The sequence below is a fragment of the Arvicola amphibius genome, chromosome 9 (genome assembly GCF_903992535.2).
Source record: "Arvicola amphibius chromosome 9, mArvAmp1.2, whole genome shotgun sequence".
Lineage (NCBI taxonomy): Eukaryota > Metazoa > Chordata > Mammalia > Rodentia > Cricetidae > Arvicola > Arvicola amphibius.
In genome coordinates this window covers 122,873,430-122,899,358 of record NC_052055.2, presented here as the reverse complement: position 1 = coordinate 122,899,358, position 25,929 = coordinate 122,873,430, and the positions used below count along the sequence as shown (strand labels likewise).

Here is a 25,929-nt window from a genome sequence, read left to right as displayed (position 1 = left end):
TTGCTGCCCATGAAAGGCCTGGGGTCACTTTGGGGGGAGTGTCTCAGCACCTGAGTCATCCATCGTGGGGGTAATCAACACATAGGTTTGAGGGCCCCTGCTTTCTCTGTTCCCTTCTGTTCTTACCTAACTTATCTTGGGAGTGTGGGTATTGGAAATCAGGCCCCTAAGAAGCATGGATGGGAAGTGTGAGGAGCCTTAGGTTTCTATATGGTTCCTGGCCGGGACCTCTCACTAACTGGATAGTTCCACAACTCTGCCTTCTCAGAGTAACCCCCTGCACTCCCATTCTGGGATCAAACCCCATGCTAGGGTTCTGACAGATGGATTACATCCCCAGCTCACCCTGTGTATATATTCTCTTTCTCTTTAAAAAAGATTTAATGCCGGATGTAATGGTGTACACCTTTAATCCCAGCACTCGGGAGGCAAAGGCAGGTGGACCTCTGTGAGTTCAAGGACAAGTTTCAAGTCAGCCAGGGCTACATAGTAAGACCCTATATAGGGAAGGAAAAAAAAGATTTAATTATGAGCGAGAGAGAGAGAGAGAGAGAGAGAGAGAGCGCAAGCAAGCGTGAACGTGTATGCGTTGGAGGGGCCTGCATATGAGTCCAGAACATGGTATTGGATCCCCCTGGTGCTGGAGTTAATGTGATTATGAGCTGCCCAGCGTGGGTGCTGGGCACTGAGCTTGGGTCCTCTGCAAGAGCAGTACCACTTTTAACTGCTGAGCCTTCTCTGCAGCTCCGCCCTGCACATTCCCCACGGTGCCCAGGCTGTACCTGGGACTGTCTGTTTAAAAGACCATCTAGCTCCCAGCTGCGGGCGGGGTGACACAGGCCTGTCATCCCAGCTCTGCAGGAGATGGACACGGGAGGACCAACTGCAAGGTCAGAGGTGAAAGGCGGCTGGGACTGTAGCTTGGCGGGAGAATGCTGGCCAAGTGAGTGCAGGGTTCAGCTCCCAGCTCCGCAGTCTGTGTCCCAGCTCCATGACGGATACTCAACTGTGGGTACTGTTGAAGTTTTTAGACTCCTGGGATTATTTTATACTTATTATTATTTGAAGCCCTTACTGGGTCGCATCACTGAGAAGCACAGCACAGATGACCCCCTTGACGAGACCGTCTAATCTTTTGAGACAGCCTTGCTGCGTAGCCCTGGCTGACTTTAAAATTGTGCTCATCCTCGTCCTCTTGCCTGGAGCGCCTGTGTTGGGATCTCAGGTGAGCACCGTCCTGCCTAGTTTCCTGCATGTGTACCTGGGGCCTTAGACAGGCTGTGAGGAAGCCTGTCCGCACGGGCTGCCTGCCCCTCGGCTCAGAACCGTCTCTTTGCTCTTGGGGGATTTCATGAAGCCATTCAGGAAATTTCATTAAGGTGCCTACTGTGTGCGGGTACTGTTTCTGGACCAGGTTCTAGCCTGTTGCATCCTGTGTAGCATTGAGCTGATACGATAACTCCCTGGGCCCTTTGGGCCTTAAGTGTGAGGCCTTGTAATTCCTGGAGGAAGGACATTCCCCCAAGCTGCCTGTGTTCCCCAGGTGTGTCTCAGACCTGACTCCACTGGGAGGAGGCACTACACTTCTTAGCTCAGGCAGTGGCTTAGCCTCAGCCAGCCCCATGTTTGCAAACTTGGGTTTTGAAAAAAAAATTTTTTTCCTGTTTTTTTTTTTTTTTTTTTTAATTGTTCCCTGGAGAAAATGTGAAACAACTCAAATTAAGAGCTGTCTGTAATGGCGCTGCCGTGGCTTATGGGAGCTCTTTCTGGGCCACTAGCATTTACAAACAAACCAAGCTGAGCCCCTGCTTTGTATCCTGTCTTCTGTGGCCACGACTGCCCTCTCCCAGGCTAGCACTCTGTTGTGCTAGGAGGCCCCTAACTCAGGAGAGCACCCCCCTCCCCCCAGTACCAACCATCCGAGCTGCCTGTGAATCTTCAGATTTTGCCCTGAGCATCCTGGAGCTCACAAATCTGGACACCTGTTCAGTTATCTGGACAGAGATCAAAGGGAAGGCCTACTTTTTGCCTCTTGGCAGCTCCTAGCTTCGTGCCATGCTTTTGTCTGGTGGCGGAGGCAGGCCTGTGCCACCGAGGGTCTGACCCACTTCATGTCACGTGCTTATGACTGCGGCGTGGCTGCTGGGGAGTGAAAGCCATGGGTGTGGTGGAGGTCCCGTGCAGCGGCACAAGGGTGTGATGTCCCTGTGGGGTGGCAAAGGGGTCTGTGGAGCATGGGAGCAGCCCCCACTTCTGCCTCGCGATTCGACTCCAGGGTCTCAGGCCGAAGCCAGCAGTTTGGCCTTGAAAATTTCTGCTTTAGTCAGTTGCCCACACTGCCCTGCCCTACATTCTTGACCCTGTGTCCCCTCCCTGGCTCGGCCCAATGGGTGGTGGCTTGGGTTGGGGGTGGGGAGAGAAGCCGGGCTGAAGGGTGGGGACGCTCCAGCTTTCAGCTTGGGGGCAGGTTTCTGGGTTTCGATAATCCTTGTACACACAGCTGGAATCTGGGGACATCCACCTCTAGCCCTGCCTTCTGGACGGACAGCTGGAGCCCCTCCCTCGGAGCAGGGGCTGGGAGCAGGGAGGGGTTGGAGGCCTGAGGGAGGGAGAAGAATCTCTCCTGCTTCATCTCAGAGGAGTGTGAGCTCTGAGGTCCCTGAGCCAGCAGGCTGCCCAGCCCAGGGCCTGGATGCCAGGCTATTGGGAGCCTGGGGTCAGGTAGTAAGACTGTGATGTCAGAGGGATGCTGTAGGGCCTGTGGGAGAGGAGTTGGTGGGGGCAGAAGTGATATTAGCCATCTCCCCCCCTCCCCTGATGTGGTGGAGGGTGTCAGGTGGGTGGGGCCTCGTTGCTGAGACTTGTCCTTGAGGTGACAGGAGAACCTGCTGCAGGCCCGATCCTATTTGCAAGTAGGTTTAGCCTCCTATTTGCAAGTAGGTTTAGCCGGCAGGTGGGCAGAGGCAGGGGGCAGCAAACAAATCTCAGCCTGCAGCTGCTGCAGGTGCCTATTTGGTTAGCAAATCCCTTCCCGCGTCTCTCCTTCAGCCAGCTGGCCATCGGCCCTTCCTCCAGTCTTTGGGACAACCAGTCTCCAAGTGTCCAGTAGGAGATAACTTGGTGACATGGGTCAGGAGAAGGAAAGTCAGATATGCCTCAGGATGATGCCAATGTCGTGGATGGCTGTGGTCACGGCTGTCAATCATGGCTAGGTTCTGCTGTCCCTTGAGCCCCTCACTAGCAGCTGAGAACCACCTACATTTTAGGGAAAGTTATCTCTAGGTGGGACTGGGGGTGTGGCTCAGATGGTAGAGTGCTTATGGGCATGCATGGAGCCCTGAGTCCCATCCCCAGCACCCTAGAAAATCCTTGCACTTGTGAGACGGAGGCAGGGAGACCGTGAGTTCTAGGTCAGCCTTTGCATCCAGGCTGTGCTGCATGAATCCCTGTCTCACCGAAAGCCATCTGTGTGTGTTTAATCCCAGCACTCGGGGACAGAAGCAGGTGGATGTCTGAGTTCCAGGCCAGCCAGGGCTACATGGTAAGACCATGTCTCAAAAGAAATAAACTTCTATGCTCACATGGACCCACAGTGCTGGGTCCCGACAGCGTCCCGTCATCTCAGTCCATGGTCCCGTTGCTCAGTGTGCCTTGGACCTCTGCTTTCACCCAGGATCCTGCGTGGTCAGTGTTTGGCCCTTATGCCTCCCACCTGCAGTTGAGTCCCCAGCATCTGGCTTTGGGCTCCATGCCTCTCGGTCAGTTTCCCAGAGAACTCTGAGGAGGTCTGGAGGGGGTGTGCTGGGCCTGAAGTTCTGCCCTGCTGAGGCACCTCAGCCTACTCTGCAAATGGGGTGAGCTGGGCATTGCTCCTGAGTGATGGACTGCAGGCCCGGAGGGTTCGGAGCTGAGGAGAGGCCAGCAGAGTCCCTCCTCCCTGTGGTCCCGTTTTCCTTCTGGTGCCCCTTATAGATGTGCCCTCATGTGCACACAGCAGCCCACCTGATGCCCAGGCCTGTGGTAGAGGAGCCCTCAGAGCCGGAACCCCAGCTAGAATCATTACTTCTGAGCCAAGCTCAGCCATCTTTGTGGCCCTTCTGGGGAGACTCAGAGTTCAGGGCTTATTGTCTCCTCTTGTCTCAGCTCCCTGAAGCCCTGAGCTGTGCTGATGTTGAATTCTGTAAGTTCCATATACTACCTGGCCCCTCATGTGCCACAGGCTGGCTCCTTCATGCCGATGGGCATAGGTAAAGAAAGGGATGCTGTGTGTGTGTGTGTGTGTGTGTGTGTGTGAGAGAGAGAGAGAGACAGACAGAGAGAGAGAGAGAGACAGAGAGAGAGAGAGAGACAGAGAGAGAGAGAGAGAGAGAGAGAGAACAGTAGTCTAAGACTCCAGCCAATGAGTCTGGGTTTCTTTCTTTTTCTTTTCCTTTTCATTTATTTATTTATTTATTTATTTATTTATTTATTTATTTATTTATTTATTTATTTATTATGTATGCAATATTCTGTCTGTGTGTCTGCCTGCAGGCCAGAAGAGGGCACCAGATCTCATTACAGATGGTTGTGAGCCACCATGTGGTTGCTGGGAATTGAACTCAGGACCTTTGGAAGAGCAGGCAATGCTCTTAACCGCTGAGCCATCTCTCCAGCCCCCTCTTTTTCTTTTTTGAGACAGGGTTTCTCTATGTAGCCCTGGCTGTCCTGGAACTAGCTCTTGTAGACCTGGCTGGCCTCTAACTCACAGAGATCTGCCTGCCTCTGCCTCCCTAGTGCTGGGATTAAAGGCGTGCGCCACCACCGCCCTGCTTGAGTCTGAGTTTCTCTTCCAACATCAGATCCCATCCAAAAGGCACAGCTCTGAATGTCTGGAGAGGGCTCCCCAGACCTCCCCGGATCCCTACAGCCCATCTGGATGGTCTCAGGGTGCCTGCTGATGGAAGTGGCCTTCTCCTGCGCCACTGGCTCTGGAGGGGTAGCTAGAGCCTTGGGCTTGAGTGCAGGATACCTGGTCTGGGAGCTGCCACAGTGTGTACCTTGTATGCAGCTCGGCTATGGTTCTCTCCTTCCCTGGGTCCACTACGGATGGGGAGGGGCTCTTGGGGGTTTCCCGCTGCCCTATGCTGTTTTCTGTCGGTGGCTGAGTTGGTCAGTGCAGACTTTGAGTCAGGCTCCCAGGGAGGCACTGCCCTACTTCTCTCTGGAGCCCTTCCTCCTCCTTATCTAATCTCCAGCCTGCTCTGACCCACCCGGCTGCCTTTCCCATGGCTTCCACCTGGATCTCAAAGTCCACTGTGTGCCAAATGGGCCAGGCAGGTCCTGAGACGAAGCCTTCCTCTCTTAGACCAAGGTCTTGGGGTCCAGGCTCCCTGAGTATTTCAGGGGGTGCTTTCTTGACTTTCTAGAGCAAGCTAGGTCCTCCCCGGGTCCAGGATGGCTCTGCTCGTGGGCCTCTGGCTAGGATCCCCGCCCCTCCGTCTTGTTCTGTCCAGGCAGGCTTGTGCTGCCCCGTGGATAGAAGGTTAGCAGCAGGGCCTGTCTTTAGGGCTTCTGTGTGGTTGGGGCCTGATGAGCAGGTGTGGACATGGGCATCCTGTCCGCTGGGCACTTAGTGGGGTGGGCACGACTCCCTGAGGGTAGATCACGCCCACCACATCATGGCTCTCACCAAGGCTTTGTTGATGAATAGAGTCTGGCTGTCTGTGTGGACGCGTGCACCCCGTCACCCATCTCACCGACTGTATGGCCCAGGTGGCTTCTGCTCATCCACCCTGGATGGCACAAAGAATAGAGTGAGAGACCGGATGTAAAAATGATGTATAAATTATAGAACTCAGCACATCGGAGGGTCGATCTCCTGATGTGACCTTAGCCTGGGTGCTGTCGGCTGCCAGCTGAGGGTAGGTGGGTGTTAGGAGTCCAGCTTAGCCCGTGGAGGGGGCATGATCAGAGGAGACTCCTAACCAAGTGAGGGGCATTAACTGTGTAAGAACCAGGGTGGAGAGTAGGGGAGGGATCCTGGGGGAGGGGAGGGCAGCTCAGGATTTGGTGTGGGTTGTGGTGCTAGGTTTGCACTTGTGGCTGGACTGTTGTGATAAACACAGCTGCCCCCCCCCCCCACGAGGGCATCCGGGTGCTGCACCTTAGAGCTGCAGTACCACTGGGTGGGGAAACGTAGGGGAGCCTTCGTGGGTCTCCACCCACTCTGGGCATCCAGCCCAGGCTCAGTGCCCTGGCTGTAGCTGCTGAGGCAGGCTGGGGCGAGGCCATGCTCACCTCCCTCGGTGATGGTGGGTGGTTGGACATGGGGAGTTTCGCTTGGGACTGGGTGGGGTGTGTGGAACCAAGGCCCAGCTGGCAATCTGGGGGCCCTTTTCTCGGCTGTCACCAAAACTTAACTGTCTGGTGTCTTCAGGCCTGCTTTTGGTCTGGTCCCCGGTTTCCTGGTAGCCCATCTGATAAGGGCTCTCCGGATTATCTGTTAGTGGCTTCACCCCACCCGCCTGGTCAGGTAGCACTGGCTTGGGTGCTTCAGTTGTACTGCTCAAGAAGAGAAATGGGGCCTGTAGATGCTGTTTAAATAGAACGGGCTTGGCTAGAGTGGAGAGACGCTTAGCACAGGGTTAAGCGTGTGTTCTGCTTTTTGCAGAGGATAGGAATTTAGTTCTCAGCATGAATATGTGGAGGATCACAACCATCTAACAACCATCTGTGTTTGCAGCTGCAGGGGGTTAGACGCCCCCTTATGGGCTCCGTGGGCACCTGCATACATGTGGCACAGCTCACACCTGTGCACGCGTGGCACACGCTCACACCTGAACACATGAGGCACACATACACATGAGATGATGATGGTGATGATGATGGTGATGATGATGGTGGTGATGGTGGTGGTGGTGATGGTGGTGGTGGTGATGGTGGTGGTGGTGGTGGTGATGATGGTGATGGTGGTGATGATGATGGTGGTGATGGTGATGGTGATGGTGATGATGATGATGATGATGATGGTGGTGGTGGTGATGGTGATGATGATGATCATTATTTGGTTTTCAGAGACAGGGTTTCTCTGTGTAACAGTTTAGCTGTCCTGGAACTCACTCTGTAGACCAGGCTGGCCTCAAACTCACAGAGATCCATCTGCCTCTGCCTCCCGAGGGCTGGGATAAAAGGCGTGTGCTACCCCTGGCATTTTTATTATTCTTTAATACTTATTTTTATGTATGTGGATGTTTTTCCCACATGTATGTGTGTGTAGTACTTGCGTGCCTGGTACCAGTGGAGGCCAGAAGAGAGTGTTAGATCCCTTGGGTCTGGAGTTACAGATGGTTGTGAGCCACCATGTGGGTGCTGGGAGTCAAACCTGGGATTGTAGCCAGTGCTCTTAACCACTGAGCTATCTCTCTAATGAATAAAATAAATCTTAAAAAGCGAATAGCAGGGCACCATCCCTTATGATGATGATGCCTCTGGTGGGGGTGTTGATGGATCCCAGTGGGGTGCGGGAACAGCCCTGAAGATCCCCTGCCCCTCCTCTGTGTCCCCACACTCGGGGCAGCTCCTCCACAACTGCTGTTGGCCCCGTGCCCTCGCGCTTCTGGGCTGCTTTCCTTCTCTGCCTATGTGTGGCTCCGAGTGGCCTCATGTGTTCTCCCTGCTCAGAAGACCCCAGGCTCTGTGTGGGCTTCAGAAGCTGACCGATGGGGACAGGGACAGATAGATAGCCATGTAAACATAGGCCAGGCTGATCTGTACCGCCCACTAGACAAACACGTGTATACACTCATTTGCATAGCCTGCTGGAGTGACCTGGGCAGGGTCTCAGGGATGAAGGGGAGGGGTCCTGGGTCAAGGTAGGTTTTACTGAGGGAGGGTGCCCTGACCTTTTCCACTCCCCCTTCCCACAAGGCCTTGTATACTGACCAAGAGTAGGCAGTAGGACTGCTCCCATATGCTCCCCTGATTGTGACTTCCACATTTCCTGAAGGCTCTAGAATGCTTGGCAGGGGCTTGTGTAGACCCTAGTCAGTGTCTCTCCCTCCCCGCCACAATGTCTGCATCTCCTCCCTTCTTGCTTTGCTGAGAGCCCGCCAGCTGGCCTGATTCATACGCTGTCTTACAGGAAATTCTATGCATTATTCAAGGCCCCAGCAGCTCCCAGGTCCTCACACACCTGGTCTGTTGGCTGCACTTTGACCTTCCCCATCCCAAGTCCAGACAGAACCCACCGCGGTGGTGCCACCAGTTGGCACCAGTGCATACATACCCTTCTGTCCTTACCCGTCTCAGTGTGTGACTTGGCCTCTCAGTGAGGTCTTGAGGCAGGGACCCTGTCTTTCCTGGCTCAGGTCTCTCCACAGCTGGTAGAAGGAATTATTTCACCTACTCAGTATGCATTTTATGCGGCCTGCTCTGCAGGTCTGGGCACCGGGGATGCAGAGGGCAAATATGCACCCCTGTCCTTACGGGATCTGCATGCCACCGATGGCAGTGAGACTAGTCGGAACCAGGTCAGAGCCAGAGCAAAGCAGCGCACTGATTACATTTTCTGTTTATGGGGTAGCCCCATGTCATGTAACACAGTATTAGATCATGTAGCCTGGGCTGGCCTTGAACTTGCTGTGTAGCCAGGGATGACTTTGAACTCCTGATCCTTCTGCCTCTACTTCTCAAGAAGTGGAATTAACACGTGTGTGCCACCAAACCTGCCTACAGTGCACAATTTAAAAAGGGGTGGGGAGAGGGTCTTTGTGGGCGGGTCCTTTGAACTGGGGTTTGCTGGAAGTGAGGGTATCTGGAAGCAAAGGGTACTGGGACAGGAAGAGGCGGGGCTATGGTCCCTATAAGCTTGAGGAGCCTGTGAAGGCTGTGGGGCTGAACAAGAGTGGGCCGGGAGGATGTCAGAACACGACTTGAGGAAGCTGGTTCTTCTACCATGTTTGTTCTATGGCTCCAACTCAGGTGTGGTGGCAGACACCTTCCCCCGCTGCCACCTCTGTGGTTACTCATGATGAGGTTGATTCTGGAGGATCATGGTGCTGACCTAATTTGACTTAACCTTTTTGTCCAGTTTGTGGCGCTGAGGATGGGCCCTGGACCTTGTAGGCTAGGGAGGTGCACCCCAAACCTTGACTTCCTTTTGTTTTCTGTAGGGAACAGGCAGGCGCGGGAGGAGGTGGGGAGGGGAGAGGCAGTTACAGTTGAGAGTGGAAAGGCCTGGACTGGGGATGGTGCCAGAGGCGATGAGAAAAGCCTGGGCTCTGCTTCTGTTGCTGTCTGGGACAGATCTCACCTAGTCCAGATTGGTCTGGGATTCACGTCGCAGTAGAGAGGACAGCCTTGATTCGGATCCTCCTGCATCTCCCTGCGTGCTGGGATTGCAGACATCTATGACCATGTTTTTTTTTGTTTTTTTTTTTTGTTTTTGTTTTTGTTTTTTTTTTTGTTTTTCGAGACAGGGTTTCACTGTAATTTCTAGAGCCTGTCCTGGATCTAGCTCTTGTAGACCAGGCTGGCCTTGAACTCACAGAGATCCGCCTGCCTCTGCCTCTGCTGGGATTAAAGGCGTGCGCCACCACCACCCGGCTCTAGGACCATGTTATTTTATTCAGTGCTGGGGTTGAACCCCAGCATGCTGGGCAAGCACTCAGCCCGCTGAGCTACACCCCCAGTCTTCTCCACCCCGCTTTGAGACAGGGTCTTTTCCTATAACGTGGGCTAGCTTTGACCTTGCCGTATAGCTGCAGCTATTGGAAGAGAGGGGCTGGGGTTGGTCTGAAGTTTTGGCCAAAGAGCTTGCAAGGGTGGGGTTGTCGTGATGGGGACAGCATGAGGACCACTTGGTGGATGAACAGGAGCCCAGCTGTGCTGACTCCATCCGTGTCTTTACTTCTGAGGAGAACGGCTGGGTCAAGAAGAGTGTGTCCTTGGGACAGGAGTGTAGGAACTACCAGGGAACATATTAGCCCTTCTGGGCTGTGAGTGTGGCCGTTGTGACAGGAGTGCAGAGAGGGAGGCAGAGCAGCCTGTGGCCCCCTTCCCTGCCTGGTGCTGTCAAGGGCTTTCCTAGCACCTGCTAGTACTGGGCAGCTTGGCTTCAGGGACCAGCTCTGTTAACCTTTCCATGCTCCGGCTCCCAGCTTGCAAAATGGAAATAATAGCAAAGTAGTTTGAGAAAATTAAATAGTGTATGCAAACATCAGGCAGCTTTCCAGCTCTCCGGGCCACCAGCAGGGCGGCCTATTATTCGACTGAACTCCTACACCATCTGTATGGAGTTACTGCCAGATGACACAGGCCCAGGGCCCTTTTCCCACTCTCGATGCCAGTCAAGTCACCGGTGTGGGGCTCTGGCTTTTCTGATTGACAGCTGTGAATCTGGGGACCCTGTAACGGGCCTTCGTGTTTGGTGACCTGCCACATTGGCTCATAGAACTTGGCAGAGCTATTTATTGTGGCCAGTGAGTTGGCACAGTCGGTAAAGGTGCTTGGCACACACACACACACACACACACACACACACGAGCTAACAAATGTAATGAGGGAGTGTTTTAATTAATAATTACTGATTTAAGAGTCTGGTGAGCTAACTCAGTCGGGAAGTGTGAGCCCACATGGTGGATGGAGAGAACCCACTCCCAGAACGTGGAAGTCGATCTCTGCCCTCTGCATGTGCACTGCACACGTACACATGTGCACATACAAAGATTTAAACAAAACACAGCTGCAGGGTTAGCCCAGAAGACAATGGTCCCTGCTACCAAGCCCGATGGACCTGCGTTTGATCTTGAACCCACATGGTAGAAGGAGGGAAACGGTTTCAGTGAGAGATCCAATGGCTCCCTGCGTGTCTATACCAGGGGTACGCAGAGAGACCCTGTGTCAGAAAACAACGGGAGAGTAATTCAGATCAGCCAGCAGGAGAAGGTGGGTAAGGCGAGACATGGGATGGGATGAAGAAATGCCCTTCTAGGTCACGCTAGCCTCTGGTCACCACTGGCCGACACTCCCTGAGCTCAGTCCTTTTGTACTGACCCATCCGCGTGATTGATGGCATCACTGACCATCAGTAGCCTCTGTGCCCCTCCTCCGCCAGGAACAGATGAGGAAGTCAGGGCTGGAGTTTCTGTCTAACTAACCACAGGATGGTTTCCCAGACTCACCTCAGGGGCTTTCCAGAAGTCATTAATATAAATCCAGGTGAAAGGCGTGGTACCTGACCAACCTCCTGCCGTTCCTGTGGCTCTGGAGCTTGGGTAGAGACTCAGGGCAGAATCCAATATGACAATAAAGGTGATCCACCGCCCCAGTCACGAAGGTGCTAGGGTTGGGGCTGTCACCGGAAGTTGGAATGAAGCTCCTATATTGGTTCTTCCTATCATTAAGGACCAGGGCAGCAATGTGCAGATTTCCCACAGAGCTCAGTGGGGCACCGACAGCCGGGACTCAGGGCAGAGGTTGAAAAGTGTTGAAAGGAGGTAGCTGGGACTATGGGCACGGGCGAGATGCCCACGGGGCAGGGCTGGGAAGCCTTGGCTGCGTAGAGAAGAGCCAGGGTGGAGAATGTAGGTGTGCCAATTAGTTTCTGTCAACTTGACACAAGTCATGTGGGAAGATATCACTTAACTGAGCATCTGCTTCCATCAGACTGACCTGTAGGCAAGTCCGTGTGGCGTTTTCTTGGTTAATGATTGATCTTGGAGGGCCCAGTCCACTGTGGGCAGTGTCGTTCCTAGACGGGTAGTCCTGGATTGTATAAAAAGAAAGTGAATGAGGTATGAACAAAGCCAGTAAGCAGCATTCCTCCACGGTTCCAACACTGAATTCCCTCAGTGATGGCCTGTAACAGGGAAGTGTAAGCCAAATGAACCCTCTCCTCTCCAAGCTGCTCTCGGTTATGACGTTTATCACAGCAACAGAAAGCCAACTGGGCCATCAGGTCTCCTAGGCTTATGGTTTATGGCTTGTGGCAGAGTGGTGTTTTGAAGTGTAGGGGAACCTTCAAAATCACAGTACAGTGACCACGTCTGGAGGGATGAGAGTGTGCCTAGGGGTGCTGGGATCACATGGGGCTTTGCAAGGAAGCAGGCCCCTGAGAGAATTGGTAGAGACTTTTTTAGCCAACCAAGGTGCGCAGAAGTGGAGCGGGCTTTGAAACTTGCCTTGTGACTTCAGGAAGTCATTTAATGTTTAGATGCTGGTTTCTCCTTGGTGAAATGGTGTCAGGTGCCAATGACCAGTTCTTCGCCGGGAAGTTGGTGGAAATTCAGGAATAATTGCTACGCAGTGCTGAGATAGAGCTGGTCTTGACAGTGGTCCATGACCATCTCTTTCCTGGAGACTGGGTTGGAGAACTTGAAGCATAGATGGATGGATGGTTGGGTAGGTGCATGGATTAATGTACAGGTAGATGTGATACATGGATGGGTGTACGTATTGGGTAGGTGCATGAACAGGTGCACGTATTGGGTAGGTGCGTGGACGGTTCCACGTATTGGGTAGGTGCGTGGACGGGCGCACGTATTGGGTAGGTGCGTGGACGGGTACGTGGACGGGTAGATGAGTAGTTGCACGGGTGAATGGGGAGATGGTTGGGTGGGTGTGCATGGATGGGTGGATGGATAGATGAGTGGGAACGTGGGTAAATGAATAGGGTCAGCACAGATGGTTGGTAGGCGCATGGATAGAGGATGGATTGATGGATGCATGCATGGATAGACTGATGCATGGGTAAGTGAGTGCATGGATGGGTAGGTGAGGATCGGCACATGGATGAACCCCCCCACCCCCACTCCCAGAGATGCAGGATTCAGTTCCCAGCCATGGCTCTAAGAGGGAATTTCAAACCCTAGCTTAGGTCTTGGCTGAGTCTGGGAAACCTGAGGTTTATTCATTCTGTCTGTCCGTCCGTCCGTCCGTCCGTCCGTCTGTCGTCTCTCATATTTGCTTCTCGTCCTCACTTTCTCTGACTCTTACTTGCCTTCGACCTTCTCTCCCGTGCTCTGTCCCTCATTGGCTCCCACCTCCCACTCTTTGATTCTTGACCTCCGTTCCTCTCCCTGTCCTTCCTGCCCAGCTGCAGGGTCTTAGGAGTTACCTTTGCACTGTCTGAGAGTCTAGATGTGAGCCAGAGGGTGGCTGCAGTTCAGAGACCTTGCCTTTTAGTGGCCTTGCCAGGAAAAAGAATGAATGACCCATGGTGGGTTCCAATGATGGAAGTAATACCAGGGGTGGACCCTGGTGCTCCCAGAGTTCTCTGCTCCAAGGGAGATGTGTCTATTCCTCCCTCTAACTGGGCTGCTCTGTCCCCTAGGCTGGTGGACGACCGCTGTGTGGTGGAGCCTGCAGCTGGGGACCTGGACAACCCCCCCAAGAAGTTCCGAGGTAAGACCTCCACACTAGCTGTGAGCATCCCTCCAGGGCCTCAGGGTCCCAGACCTGGGTCTGTCGCCTCCAGTCTGCCTGAAACCACCCTCTTCGGTCCGCGTCGACCTTGGCCCGCATGGGTCTTGGCATTGGCACATTTCTGCTTTTCCTTCCAAGACCACATCCCCTCCCCTGGCCCCCTGGCACACCCACTTCTGGCCAGGAGCCCATTTTCCCCTGAATTCCTGGCCACTCACAGGGCTTTCTTTGTCTGTGTGACTTTTTTTTTTTTAAAAGGGAATAAAGCTGGGAAAGACAATCGCTCAGGCCTCTGAAGGCCCAAGGGAAAGCCCTTCCCTGTGCCTCAGTCTCCCCATTCATGAGGTGAAGGAACTGGACCTCTTAACCCTGCGTATCTACTTGCCTTGGGCTGTGTGTGGCTCCTGCCGGATGGAACCCCAGAGCCCAGACATGACTGTGTTCTACGATCCAGTCAAGTACTGTCCCCGAGGGGCCTCCTGTCCTCCCTGGAGTGGGCTCCACAGCCCCGGCAGTAACGGGTCTGGATGAAGGCCAGCCTGGCTGTCCTTAGGCCAAGCAAGGGATTGCCTGTGAGGGCTACGGCTGACATGCACCAGACAGCCGGAGCCTGGGCGTGGTGGGAGCAGGCAAGAACATGCCAGATGATGCCACCAGGTCGGCTGCAGTGTGGTTGCTCTTCTGGGAGAGGCTGGTGGGTGACGTCATCGGTCTAAAGGCTGGGCAGGGGTGGGGCTAAGACACCTAGATGGCATCCTTTGACTGCTTGCTGCCGGGGTGGAGGTGGCATCCTGCTATCTGTTGGGGATGTAGTGGGAAGTGGTGGAGGTTCCTGGCCCCAGAGGGCCTTGCCTCAGTGCTTCCGTCATGACCCCTGAGTCGGGGCTTTGTCTAAGCTGATGCCATAGGCTGAGGCGTGTCTCAGCAGCTGTGTGGGATGACCTCTGGTCCTGACCAGCCTTTCTCTGCCCCATGCTGGTTCTGTGGTCACTCACGCTGTTTCTGCATTGGGCTGCCCTCCCTCTCACCTCAAGCCAAGCACCTCCTGTTCCCCCAGTGACTAGCCACCCCTTACCTCTGCGCTTGCTGTCCCTCCACCCTACTCTCTCTCGCCTCACCCTGCTCTTCTCAGTGTTAGTGGCTGTTCCTGGTGTCAGTGTGACCGCTCCTGGCTCCTGGCTCCAGGTCCTGTTTAGTTTTCTGCATAGCTTGACTCCAGTATGCTCTGTGTTCCGTGTGATTCGCTTATTCTCTTTGTCTCTCTCAGGGTTTTAGTTTGGTAAGTTCAAGCTCACTGTATAGCCAAGGTGGTTCTGAACCACATGCTTCTACCTCCCGAGTGCTGGGATTTCAACCACTGTGTGTGTAGGCGCCTGCAGGACACAGTGTACGTGTGGAGGTCTGAGAACAACGTCTAGGGATCTTCCTGTCCTGGTTGGGATTGAACTCCAGTCCAGCTGTCATTTGTGCCCCTTACCAGAACATTGGCTCTCCCAGGGAGGGTGTTTTTCTAGTTTTATTGGAAGTTTCTGCCTCCTAGCTCTCTCTTTTATTTATTTATTTATTTATTTATTTATTTATTTTTTATTTATTTATTTTTTTTTGCGGGGAGTGGAGAAGAAAAGAGGGAGAGGGAGGTGGGAGGGGGCAGAGAAAGTCCCTTGGGGCCCCGGCAGCTGCCAGGGCAGGGAAGGGATTGTGTGGATTGGCAGGTGACAGGGAAGTGGGCGTGGTAGGGGAAGATATGCCCTTGGCGTCCAGTGGACAGTTTGGGGCCAATTTTTGACAACAAAAAAGCCACTTAGTAAAACAAATACCCTTTTGACTTCTTGCATTCTTCCCACGCCTCCAGCTCCTCCTCTTTGGTTTCTCAAGGCTTGGGTACAGGACCCCTGGCGGTCCTCCTGGCCTCAGTGGCCCAGCCTGTACAGGGAAGTATGACAGAGTGACCCCGAGTCCTCCCCTCACTTTCTGGGTGCTTTGGGGGGGCGCAAGAGTGCCTTTCAGACTCCCGTGGTCCCGCTGGGGCCTGAATGATGCCAGCCTTGGACAGGATCCGTGCTCTGCAGCTTCCTGCTGGCAGGTGCAAGTTTTTAACATTAGATCTTGGGACAAGAGTCAGGACTCCGGCCTCTGCAGACGGAAGCTCAGGCAAGTGCCTCCCACCGGAGGCCTGCCATTTGCTGGCTCCCTGGCTTCCTTCCCTGCAGTACCTTGGCTCTCCCACGGCAGGGTGTGGGGCCATGGCAGGTATCTGGAAGTTGCCAGGTCCTCATGGACTTTGTTCTGAGATCCCCAGGCATTCCGTCCTCCCATCCTGGGATGATCCCAGCCCTTGCTGACTCTTCTTGCCCACAGCTCACTGCCCAGTGCCTTTCAGTCCCCTACCCCATGTACCTTCCCGTGAGCCCTCATCAGTCTGTTTTTGCTTCTTGTCTGTGGCTTCAGCTCCATCCACGGTTTGCCTCACCCCAAGCCTCAGCTTGTCTGGGGAATTCTCTCCAGACTTGGCAAGGCCCTGGGAGGCCCAGTCTGCTGGTGCCAGTGGTGCCTCCCACCAGCCCAGCCCCCTGGTGGCTGTTGATGCAGTGGTCCTGGCTTCTATGGTGTTGTTCCCTTGTTCCTCCTGTGAAGCCAGTGTGGGAGCTTCCGGGAAAGCTCGGGAAGCTCAGAATGCAGGCCTCCAGGCACAGACACCTGGACTACCGTGCTGAGGTCACCTCGTTGCTCAGACTGGTGGGAGGAGGGTTTCACCCCTGTTCTTCCAGAGCATCCCCAAGCTCTTTGGGAGCTGATGAGGTAGCACAGTGGTAAAGCGCTTGCCTAGCGTGTCGGGGGCAGTGGCTCAATCTCCAGTATCACAAAACAAATGAAAGCGGACTTCAAAGCCAGAGGAAGTGACCCATGTCTGAAATTCTGTACTCGGGAGTTGATTAGTGCAGCATGGGTTTCATATGCCTTTAATTCTGGCACTCAGAAGGCAGAGGCCAGTGGATCTCTGACTTCCTTGTCTAAATAGCAAGTTCAGACCAGCCAGAGCTATATCGTGAGGCCCCTTCTCAAAACAAACAAAAACCAAATAAAACAAAACAGAATGATCAAGGAAGACTTGGGTAACCAGCTCTGGTCACCACATTAGTTAGCTCACACGCACATGAAAACACACACACACACACACACAAACGTGCACACACATACATACACACACTTGTGAAGTTGGTTCTGTCGTTCAAGGGCTGGGTTTAAAGTGCTTGCCATTCTGACCTCTGGATAGAGCGGGAACCACAGGGCGATTTTGACCTGGGCTGACGGAGTGCCCTCTGTGCCGATCCATTGTCCTGCCCCGCTGTCCTATGAGATGTACCCCTGCTGTGTGTGGCTTGCGGGGCCGCAGCCTAATGGCTGTATAGCATTCTGTGACGGGCTAGCCTGTTAATGAGTGCCAAGCTCAGTTTCCATACCCGTCTCCTTGGCTCATGTGCCAGGGTTTCTCTGAGTTCTTATGAGGGAACTTGCGGGGTGGGAAGAACACTCCTCTGTCCTGAGAAACGACCCTGCAGCCTTTCTCTGAGGCAACCCCGTGGACTTGGGCTTGGGAGAGTTTTGAATCAGTTCTCTGGACTCTTGTTTTGAGACAAAGTCGCTCTCAGGCTGGCCCAGACCTTGCGACCTTCCAGTTTCTGCCTGCCTAGTGCTGAGATCACAGGTGGACACCCTACCTGACTAAGTTGCCTGGGGCACCCAGGTACCAGGGCTCTGGCCATGTGGTTTCTTCACCCCACCAGTAGAGGGTGCACTCTTGGGAGTGGCTGGGTGATACTGTATTCTGTCCACTCTAGGCTGTGGACAGTTACCTTTCCATTGCCCATGGATGCCTCCGTCCATGCCCCTTCTCCTGCAGACCATGTCAGAGGCTACTGATGCATGCCGCGGCTGCAAGCGTCATCTGAATTGGGCTTGAGTTTGTTTTTCAGGTCTCTAGTGCAGTGTCTGTTTGCATTCACATGGAGAGGTTGGAGGTCGATACTGGGTGTGTTCCTTAATTAGTCCCCACCTTGCTTTTTGAGATAGGGTCTCTCACTGAGTCTGGAGGTAATCAATTTGGCTACTCTCGCTGGTCAGCACGCCCCAGGTCTCCTCCTGTCTCAGCATCCCCAAGGCTGGGATTACAGGCATCTGTTGCTGTGCCTGGCGTGGATGCTGAGCACTGAACTCGGGTCCTCACACGTGTGTGGAAAGACTTTCTCACTGAGCTGCCTCCCAGAAAGAAGCCCACAGTTGGATAGCTGCATGCCTGGCATTTGTAAGACCCTGGGTTCAGTTCCTAAAAGTTCAGTCTCTCCTCTCTCTTAAATATTTATCATTATTATTATTAGCTTATTTATTTTTGAGGCAGTCTCACTACGTGCTCCTGGCTGGCCTGGAACTTTCTATGTAGACCAGGCTAGCCTTGAACTCACGGAGATCGTGGGCCCCTGCCTGTCAAGTGCTGGGATTTAAGGCACGTGCCACAGATAGATTTATTTCTGTCTAGGGGTGTTTTGCCGGCATGCATGTCTGTGTACTACATGTGTGCAGTTCCTGTGGAGGCCAGAAGAGGGCATTGAATCTCCTGGAACTGGAGTTACAGACAGTTGTGAGTGGCCATGTAGGTGCTGAGAATTGAACCCAGCTCCTCTGCAAGAGGAACCAGTGCTCTTAACTGCTGAGCTATCTCTCCAGCCCCTCTTTTCTCTTTTTCATTTAAAAATTCACTCTTTTGGTTCAATTTCTTGGGAAATGATGTAAATATAGTATTTGTACAATTCACCACTGTCCGGCTAAAATTCCATAGCTTTATTTTTTAAAAATAACTTTTAATTGTGGTAAAATATACTTAACAAAAAAATACCTTTCGCTAGAGCTGGAGAAATGGCTCTGCAGGTAAGAGCACTGACTGCTCTCACTAAGGGCTGGGTTTCCAGCATCCATATTGGGCAGCTCACATGGCCTATAATTCTAGCTCTGGGGCCCTGCACCCTCTTCTGGCCTCTGTGGGCACCTGCACTCATGTGCACACATCCATACACATAATTAAAAATAATACATCATCTTTAGTCGGGTGCTGGTGGCACACACCTACAGTCCTAGCACAGGGAGACAGAGTTAGGCGGATCTCTGAGTTCGAGGCCAGCCTGGTCTACAGAGCTAGCTCCAGGACAGCCAGAGTGACACAGAGAAACCTTGTCTCAAAAAACCAAAAAAATGGGGCTGGAGAGATGGCTCAGAGGTTAAGAGCATTGCCTGCTCTTCCAAAGGTCCTGAGTTCAGTTCCCAGCAACCACATGGTGGCTCACAGCCATCTGTAAAGGGGTCTGGCCTGCAGGCATACACACACACAGAATATTGTATACATAATAAATAAATAAATATTAAAAAAAAAAACAAAGTAGGGCTGGAGAGATGGCTCAGAGGTTAAGAGCACTGGCTGCTCTTCCGGAGGTCCTGAGTTCAATTCCCAGCAACCACATGGTGGCTCACAACCAACTGTACTGAGATCTAGCATGCTCCTCTGGCATGCGGGCATACATGGAGGCAGAATGTTGTATACATAATAAATAAATAAATCTTTAAAAAAAACAAAGTCTATAGAAGGAAAAAAGATCTATGCTCTGTGTGTGCACACACGCACGCACGCGTGGACACACGTGCTTGTGTATTTGTGTGTTTAGAGGGATGGTTAAGGCTAGTTTTGAATTCTGATCTTTCTGTCCACTCCCCAAGTCACAGGCCTGAGCCACCAACATACCCCACTCTATCTTAACAATTTTCAAGCATTTAGTTTGATGGCATTCCAAATGTCACGGTGCAGCCATTGCTGTCACCGCCACTCCCGAGTCTGCTTTCCGGGTCTGTGACTCTGGCCATTTAGGAACTTTCTATGAGTGGAAACAGCATGTCCTTTTGTGCCCAGTCTGTCACCAACTCTGGCCATTTAGGAACTTCCTGTCAGTGGAAACAGCATGTCCTTTTGTGCCCGGTCTGTCACTTGGCGTAATGTCCTCAAGGTGTAAACGGAGGTTTCTCATCCCTCCCTGTCCTGCCGTTTCTAAATAATCACTCAGAGGCTTAATATGAATTACAAACTGTTTGGCCTATAGTTCAGGCTTCTTATTAACTAGCTCTTACTTTTAAACGAACCCATTTCTATTACTCTATGTATTGCCACGTGGTTGTGGTGTTTACTGGTCTGCTAGTGTCTTGTTTCTTGGGCAGCTGGCTGGTGTCTCCCTTGACTCTTTTTGTCCCCCCTGTATTCAGTTTGGCTTTCCCACCTAGCTGTATTCCACCTCGTTATCGGCCAAAGCAGCTTTTATTATCAACCAACAAAAGCAACATAGAGTAACAGTGTATAGAAGGGTTATAGGTCCATCCATGTCGTGTGTGTGGTGAGGGTCAGGATATTTGTCTGTCGTCTGTCTCTGTCTCTGTCTCATTCTCTTTCTCCCTGTCTGGGGTTCTGTTTGTTTTGACACAGGTCCTAATTCTGTATTCATGGCTGGTATTGAACTCATTGTGTAGCCTAGACTGACCTCCAACTTGGCAGTAATCCTCCTGCACCAGCCTGTCAGCTACTGGCATCACAACCATGTACGTCCATGCAGAGCTTCAGCATTTCCTTCCCCGCCTTCTTCCCTGCCCCCCCCCCGTCCCTCCCTCCCTGCTCCCCTCCCTCCCTCCCTCCCTTCCTCCCTCCCTCCCTCCCTCCCTCCCTATTTCCCTCCCTCCCTCCTTCCCTTCCTCCTTCTTTTCCTCCCTCTCCCTGCTCCCCTCCCTCCCTCCCTCCTCCCTCCTTCCCTGTACCCCTCCCTCCCTCCTTCCCTTCCTCCTTCCTTCCCTCCCTCCCTCCCTGCACCTCTCCCTCCCTCCTTCCCTCCCTCCCTCCCTCCTGCCCTCCCTCCGTATGGTGCTACAGTCACTGAGTACCACTTGAAGCCATTTTCCTCCCACTGCTGTGTGGCCTCACTGTGCCTTTCCAATGTGACTTGTTTTCGGGGTACCCACTGGGGGCCCCACGGGCTGCTTTCCATCTTTTTATCCCTGCCCTTGAGATAGCATAGGTGCTTTTTATCCCATTGCAGAGATGCACTCAGGACACCAATCCTGTGGTGGCACCATCCGGGACAGAATGTGGATAACACCCCGCTTCCATCCGTATTGTCACTTGGTCCCCACTCCCCATTCCACACTCCGCCAGCACAGCAGCCTAAGCACACCACCTTGTCACCTCCTGCCAGCTGCCTTGCCTTCGAAGGCTCTGCTTTCCCACTGATGTTTCCCACTGATGTTTGGGGCCTGTCGGGTGGGTGAGAACTTGTGTGGCTTGCTCCGCCCTCCAGCAACACCGCATGCGGTTGTAAACTCTGTTTTCACACTATAAACCCGGACCCTTCCAGCCACCCCTCCGTTTTAAAGAAAAATTTATTTGCTTTGTTTAATATATCTGAGTGTTTCCCTGCATGCATTTCTGTGCCCCGGGAGTGTGCCTGGAACCTAAGAAAGTAAGAGGGCATTTGACCTTTGGATCTGGAGTCATGACAGTTGTGAGCTGCTGCGTGGGTGCCGGAGTCAAAACCAGGTCCCCCAGGAGTGAGCGCTCCTGAGCCACCTCCCAGCCCCTGGCTACCCAACTTTAAAAGTTCCCCTTCCAAGGCTGGAGAGATGGCTCAGTGGTTAAGGTTAACCAAGTTCAGTTTCCAACAGCCATTGCCTGTAAATCCATTGTCAGGGTATCTGATGCTCCAGTTCTGTCCTCCACAGGCACCCCTCACATGGGGCACACACACGTTCATAAATAAAAGAAATGTTTAAAAAATGCTTATCCCAAGGGCCGAGGATGTGGCTCAGGTAGAGTGTGGGGCCCTGGGTTCTTTCCTGAGAGACGTCACAGAAGAGTGTGTTTCTAGGCTTTTCCTGAGACCTGGGGCCTGCAGTGTTCATAGCTTGAGGCTGCCTCATCCCCGGACGATTGTGAAGGGTGAATGTGGAGTCGCTGTAGCCCCAGGTCCTCCACCTCCTAGTGCTGGGGCTGTGGAACCCAGGCCTTGGGAATGTGTGGAAGGGCTCTGCCCTCTGAGTCACACCCCCAGCCCCGCCTGGCCTTCTGCTGTGCGCCCTGCCCTGTGTCCCCTGGACACTCCTCTACCCTCAGCCTTTCCTCGTGGTCTGCGATGCTGTGGGCTCCTGTCACCCATGCTGTGAGAAGCTTCTGGACCCCTCGGGTTCTGACACAGCTGCCTTGGGCAAAGCACAGTGCACAGAAACTGTCCCATAAGTCCTTGCGGCACAGAGTGTGGGTGGGGCTCCAGGGAGGGTCTGTGCAGGACAAATGGATGGACTTCACAGTTCTGGGGGTTTCCAGGGAAGATTTAGGACAAGGGTGTGAAGGTGCCTCACTTCTTCCTTCTCTCTTGGGTGCAAAGATGGTTTGTGTCCACACAGGTTCTGACTTTTTAGTGACATGTACTGTACCCTTTGTGGGGGCCAGGCAACCTTCAGAGTTGGGGAAGGGGCCCCGGGGATGGTGCACCACTCTTGCAGAGACTGGAGTTCAGTGCCTGTCTCCCATGTCAGGTGGCTCACACCTGCCTGTGACTCCCACTCTAGGGGATCCGACGCCCTCTTCTGGCAGCCCCAGGAACTACACTCACATGTGTACCCACCCCCTGGGGAATAGATCAGTGGGGAGAGAGGTTTGCCACCAACCCTGGCAACGGGGGACCTGGGGATGAGGTGGAGCCTCAGCATGGCCTGGAGAATCAGGAAGACCCCAGCTGCACCCCAAAGACTGAGCAGAGCACTTAAGCACACGGGGAGCGTCTTTGTAGACGGGCCACCCCTCATGCTGGGGTGCAAGGTGGGCTTAGTGCGTAGCCCTGGAGGCCTCTCTGCTTTAGAATCGCTGCTTGGACCTCTGCACCCCACAGGCTGATGGGAGATCAGATCTGCTATAGAGCCCCTGATAGCCCGCCCTAACCTCGAGAGGGATGCGGTCATAGGGAGAGCATGATGGGTCAGGGAGGGGGCTCCTGTCCTCGTGACTTCCTGTCTCCTGCCCCCACCCCCTGCACTTGCCCCACACTCATGTCTTCTGCTCGCCCTGCCCCCAGAGTCTGTAGTCTGATGCTCAGCCGTAGCTCTAGAGGGTTCTTGGGGCGACCGAGGCCAGCTTCCCTCGAGGCTATGACTCTTGTCATGTTGGGGTGTTCACAGTGCACAGGGCTGCTGTCTCACACTGCCAGTGTGCACAGCCCATCCGTCCCCAGAGCCCACTCTCCCCCCCACCCCCACAAACTTCAGGCTTTTCCAGCTGAGGCCTCATTTAGCTTAATAGAAATTTAGGATACCGTTTTTTTTGGAGTTTGGACTTACAGAAGTGACAGGTGTTTTGTTTCTTGGCCAAAATGAAAATTTCAGTCGTGATTTCTGTTTCTGGACCTTGATTTCTGTTCTGATCAGATCAAGAGGCCGAGAAGCATAGCTTGTTGTATAAGGGTCCCCAGAACTGGAGTGTGTGGGGGACTCTTATCTGTCATCTGGGGGTAGTGGGAAGAAGCTGAGCAGAACGTGGTGTTGGGAAAACAGTCCAGCCTGGACGAGTGGTCTAGCCTCACCCCAAAGCAGACTGGGGGCTGTGAGCTGTCCCTCCCACGGTGGGATTGGGCTGTGAGCCAGGGAGGTAGGGCAATCTGGTAAGGAATAAGGCAGGAGGAATAGCTGTCCACACCTGCAAAAGCCGCACAGACAGCATGGAGTGAGGACCTGGAGGTGAAGAACCTGGTAGCTTCCCAAGGGAGACCTTCTCATACCCCAGTTTTCTGAGACCTCACCACTGACTCAGCAGAATCCTGGAGGCTCCAATTTCTTTCTTTCTTTCTTTCTTTCTTTCTTTCTTTCTTTCTTTCTTCCTTCCTTCCTTCCTTCCTTCCTTCCTTCCTTCCTTTCTTTCTTTCTTCTTTCCCTTCCTTCCCTTCCTTCCTCTCTCTCTTTTCTTTCCCTCCCTTCCTTCCTTCCTTCCTTCCTTCCTTCCTTCCTTCCTTCCTTCCTTCCTCTCTCTTTTCTTTTCTCTTCCTTCCTCCTTCCTTCCCTCTTTCTCTTCCTTTCTCCTTCCCTCCCTTCCTCCTTCCCTTTCCCTCGTCTCCCTCTCCCTCTTTTTCCCTCTTTCTTCTTTCTCCTTCTGTTTTTTGAGACAGGGTTTCTCTGTATAACAGTCCTGGAATTCACTTTGTAGACCAGGCTAGCCTTGAACTCACAGAGATTCACTTGTTTCTGCCTCCCGAGTATTGGGATTAAAGGTGTGTACCACCACACCTGGCAAACTTAAGATTTAGTTTTATTTTATGCGTGTATGTGTGTGTATCTTTGCACATGAGTGGAGGCCAGAAGGTGCCACTCAGTATCTTCCTTTAATACTTCCACCCATTCCTTTGAGGCAGAGGCTCTCCTTGGACCTGGGTCTTGTGTCTCAGCTGTGCCAGAAGGCTAAAGTCCAGGAAACTTCTGTTTCCACCTGCTTCCTGGCTGGGGTTACAGGTGTCTGTGTGGCTGCCCCATTTGTTACATGAGTGCTCAGAGTTGAACTTCACGCCTCATGAATGCTCAGCAAGCACGCCTAAGCTCCGAGCCATGTCTTCAGCCCCTGGTCTCTAGCTCTGTACTGTTCTAGCTGTGTCCTGTTCCACCGAGTGGGCAGGAGGTGGGAGACTGGGGTTTTGCCAAGGAGCTCTGGGCTCTGACTGAGTCCCCATCTCTTCCTGTCACACCCAGATTGCCTCTTCAAAGTCTGCCCCATGAACCGCTACTCGGCACAGAAACAGTACTGGAAAGCCAAGCAGACTAAGCAGGACAAGGAGAAGATCGCCGACGTGGTACTGTTGCAGAAGCTGCAGGTGTGTGCATGGGTGTGCAGGGACTGGGGTACAAGGCGGGGGATCCATGGCAGTGGGGCTCACGGGGCTGGGGCGCCTTTTTATCAACACTGTTTAATAAGTGTTTTGTGGCAGGACCTCTTATTAAAGAGCTGCATGGTTTTGCAGCTAAAGCTGAGTCAGGAAGCCTCTCTTAAATGAGAGCGCTTGCTTGCCCGCTAGCAAGCAGGGCAGATCTTAGAAACTGTCGCTACCAAGAAAACGTGCTTTACTCTATTCTTTCCCAAGCTTTCTCAGGCTTTCTGTGGATGCAGTTATCCACGTGGGCGCCATTCTGTTGCAATATGGTGTGGCGGGTCCCATCCCCACCACTCAGCTAGTTTATACCCGAAATAACCACACCAAATTGTATTAATTAAATTACTTCCTGGCCTATTAGTTCTAGCCTCTTTTTGGCTAACTCTCACATCTTGATTCAACCCATTTCTAATAATCTGTATGTCACCATGAGCTCGTGGCTTACCAGGAAAGATTCAGCATGTCTAACCCAGCAGCTTCATGGCGGGCTGGCTCTCTGACTCTGCCTCCTTCCCAGCATCCTGTTCTGTCTATTCTGCCTATTTAAGCTGCTGTCCTATCAAAAGGCCAAGGCAGTCTCTTTATTTAACCAATGAAAGCAACACATAGAAAGAAGACCCTCCTACACTGCTGTAGACTGAGTTGGGGACGAGACCCGGGGCTCATGCCTGAGTCAGAGCCTCACACTGTAGCTCTGAAGGATCATGTGGCACACGGATAGCTCCCCTGCAGCTCTGCAGCCCTGGCTTGATTTACCCTAGGCCCAACAGCCCTGAGGGGGAGGAAAGGGCAGAGGGGCCACTGTCCTCAGAGTGTGCTTGTCTGATGGAAGAGGCCTTTCTTCAGCAAGGTTCCAGGTTGATGGCCCAGTTTATAGGGGCTCCCCTAAGAGGTAATGGAGCTTACTTATCCTTGAGGCCACCTGAGCTGGAGCAGTATCAGGGAAGGGATCTCTGGAGGGGTCGGGGAAGGATGGCAAGTGGCCTTTGCCCAGCTTAGTCTGGAGTGGAGGTTTCCCAAGAACGGGAGTAAGAGTGGATACAGGCTTGAGTTGCCAGATGTGTCAAAGGCATGAGAGTTCAGGGTCCTCGTGGAAGGACCTTCAGGGTGGGATCAGACTTCTCGGCCTTCCTCTGCATTTGAGGCCTCAGGCCATTGCTTTGTGGGAGGAGGGAGTTCCCTATCCCTGAAGGGTCCCTGGATGCAGCACCAGAGACGGGGCCAAGGGTGGGTGAGTGTGTGTGTGTACGCACACGCATGCATGGTGGCATCATCTTCCTCTGGAGCAGTTTCTGAGCCCCCTCCCATGTGTCTGCAGCATGCAGCCCAGATGGAGCAGAAGCAGAATGACACAGAGAACAAGAAAGTTCACGGTGATGTGGTCAAGTACGGCAGCGTGATCCAGGTGTGGCCTTGGTGGAGAACACCCCCCCCCCGTGCGTGCGTGCGTGTGTGTTTATGTGCATGCGTGTGTGTGTGCATGCATGTGTCTGTGTGTGCATGTGAGTGCGTGTGTGTACACGTGTGTGAGTGTGTTTATGTG

General features: G+C 53.2%; 1 protein-coding gene across 1 annotated transcript in view; it reads left to right on the top strand.

Annotated features, from left to right (window-relative positions):
• Itpr3 (inositol 1,4,5-trisphosphate receptor type 3) overlaps positions 1 to 25,929 on the top strand; it is a 69,506-nt gene that overhangs the window by 3,919 nt on the left and 39,658 nt on the right. The window contains exons 2-4 of the mRNA XM_038342901.1: positions 13,310 to 13,380; positions 24,208 to 24,329; positions 25,705 to 25,791. Coding sequence (XP_038198829.1) covers positions 13,310 to 13,380; positions 24,208 to 24,329; positions 25,705 to 25,791 — 280 coding nt within the window. The remainder of the gene's footprint in view (positions 1 to 13,309; positions 13,381 to 24,207; positions 24,330 to 25,704; positions 25,792 to 25,929) is intronic.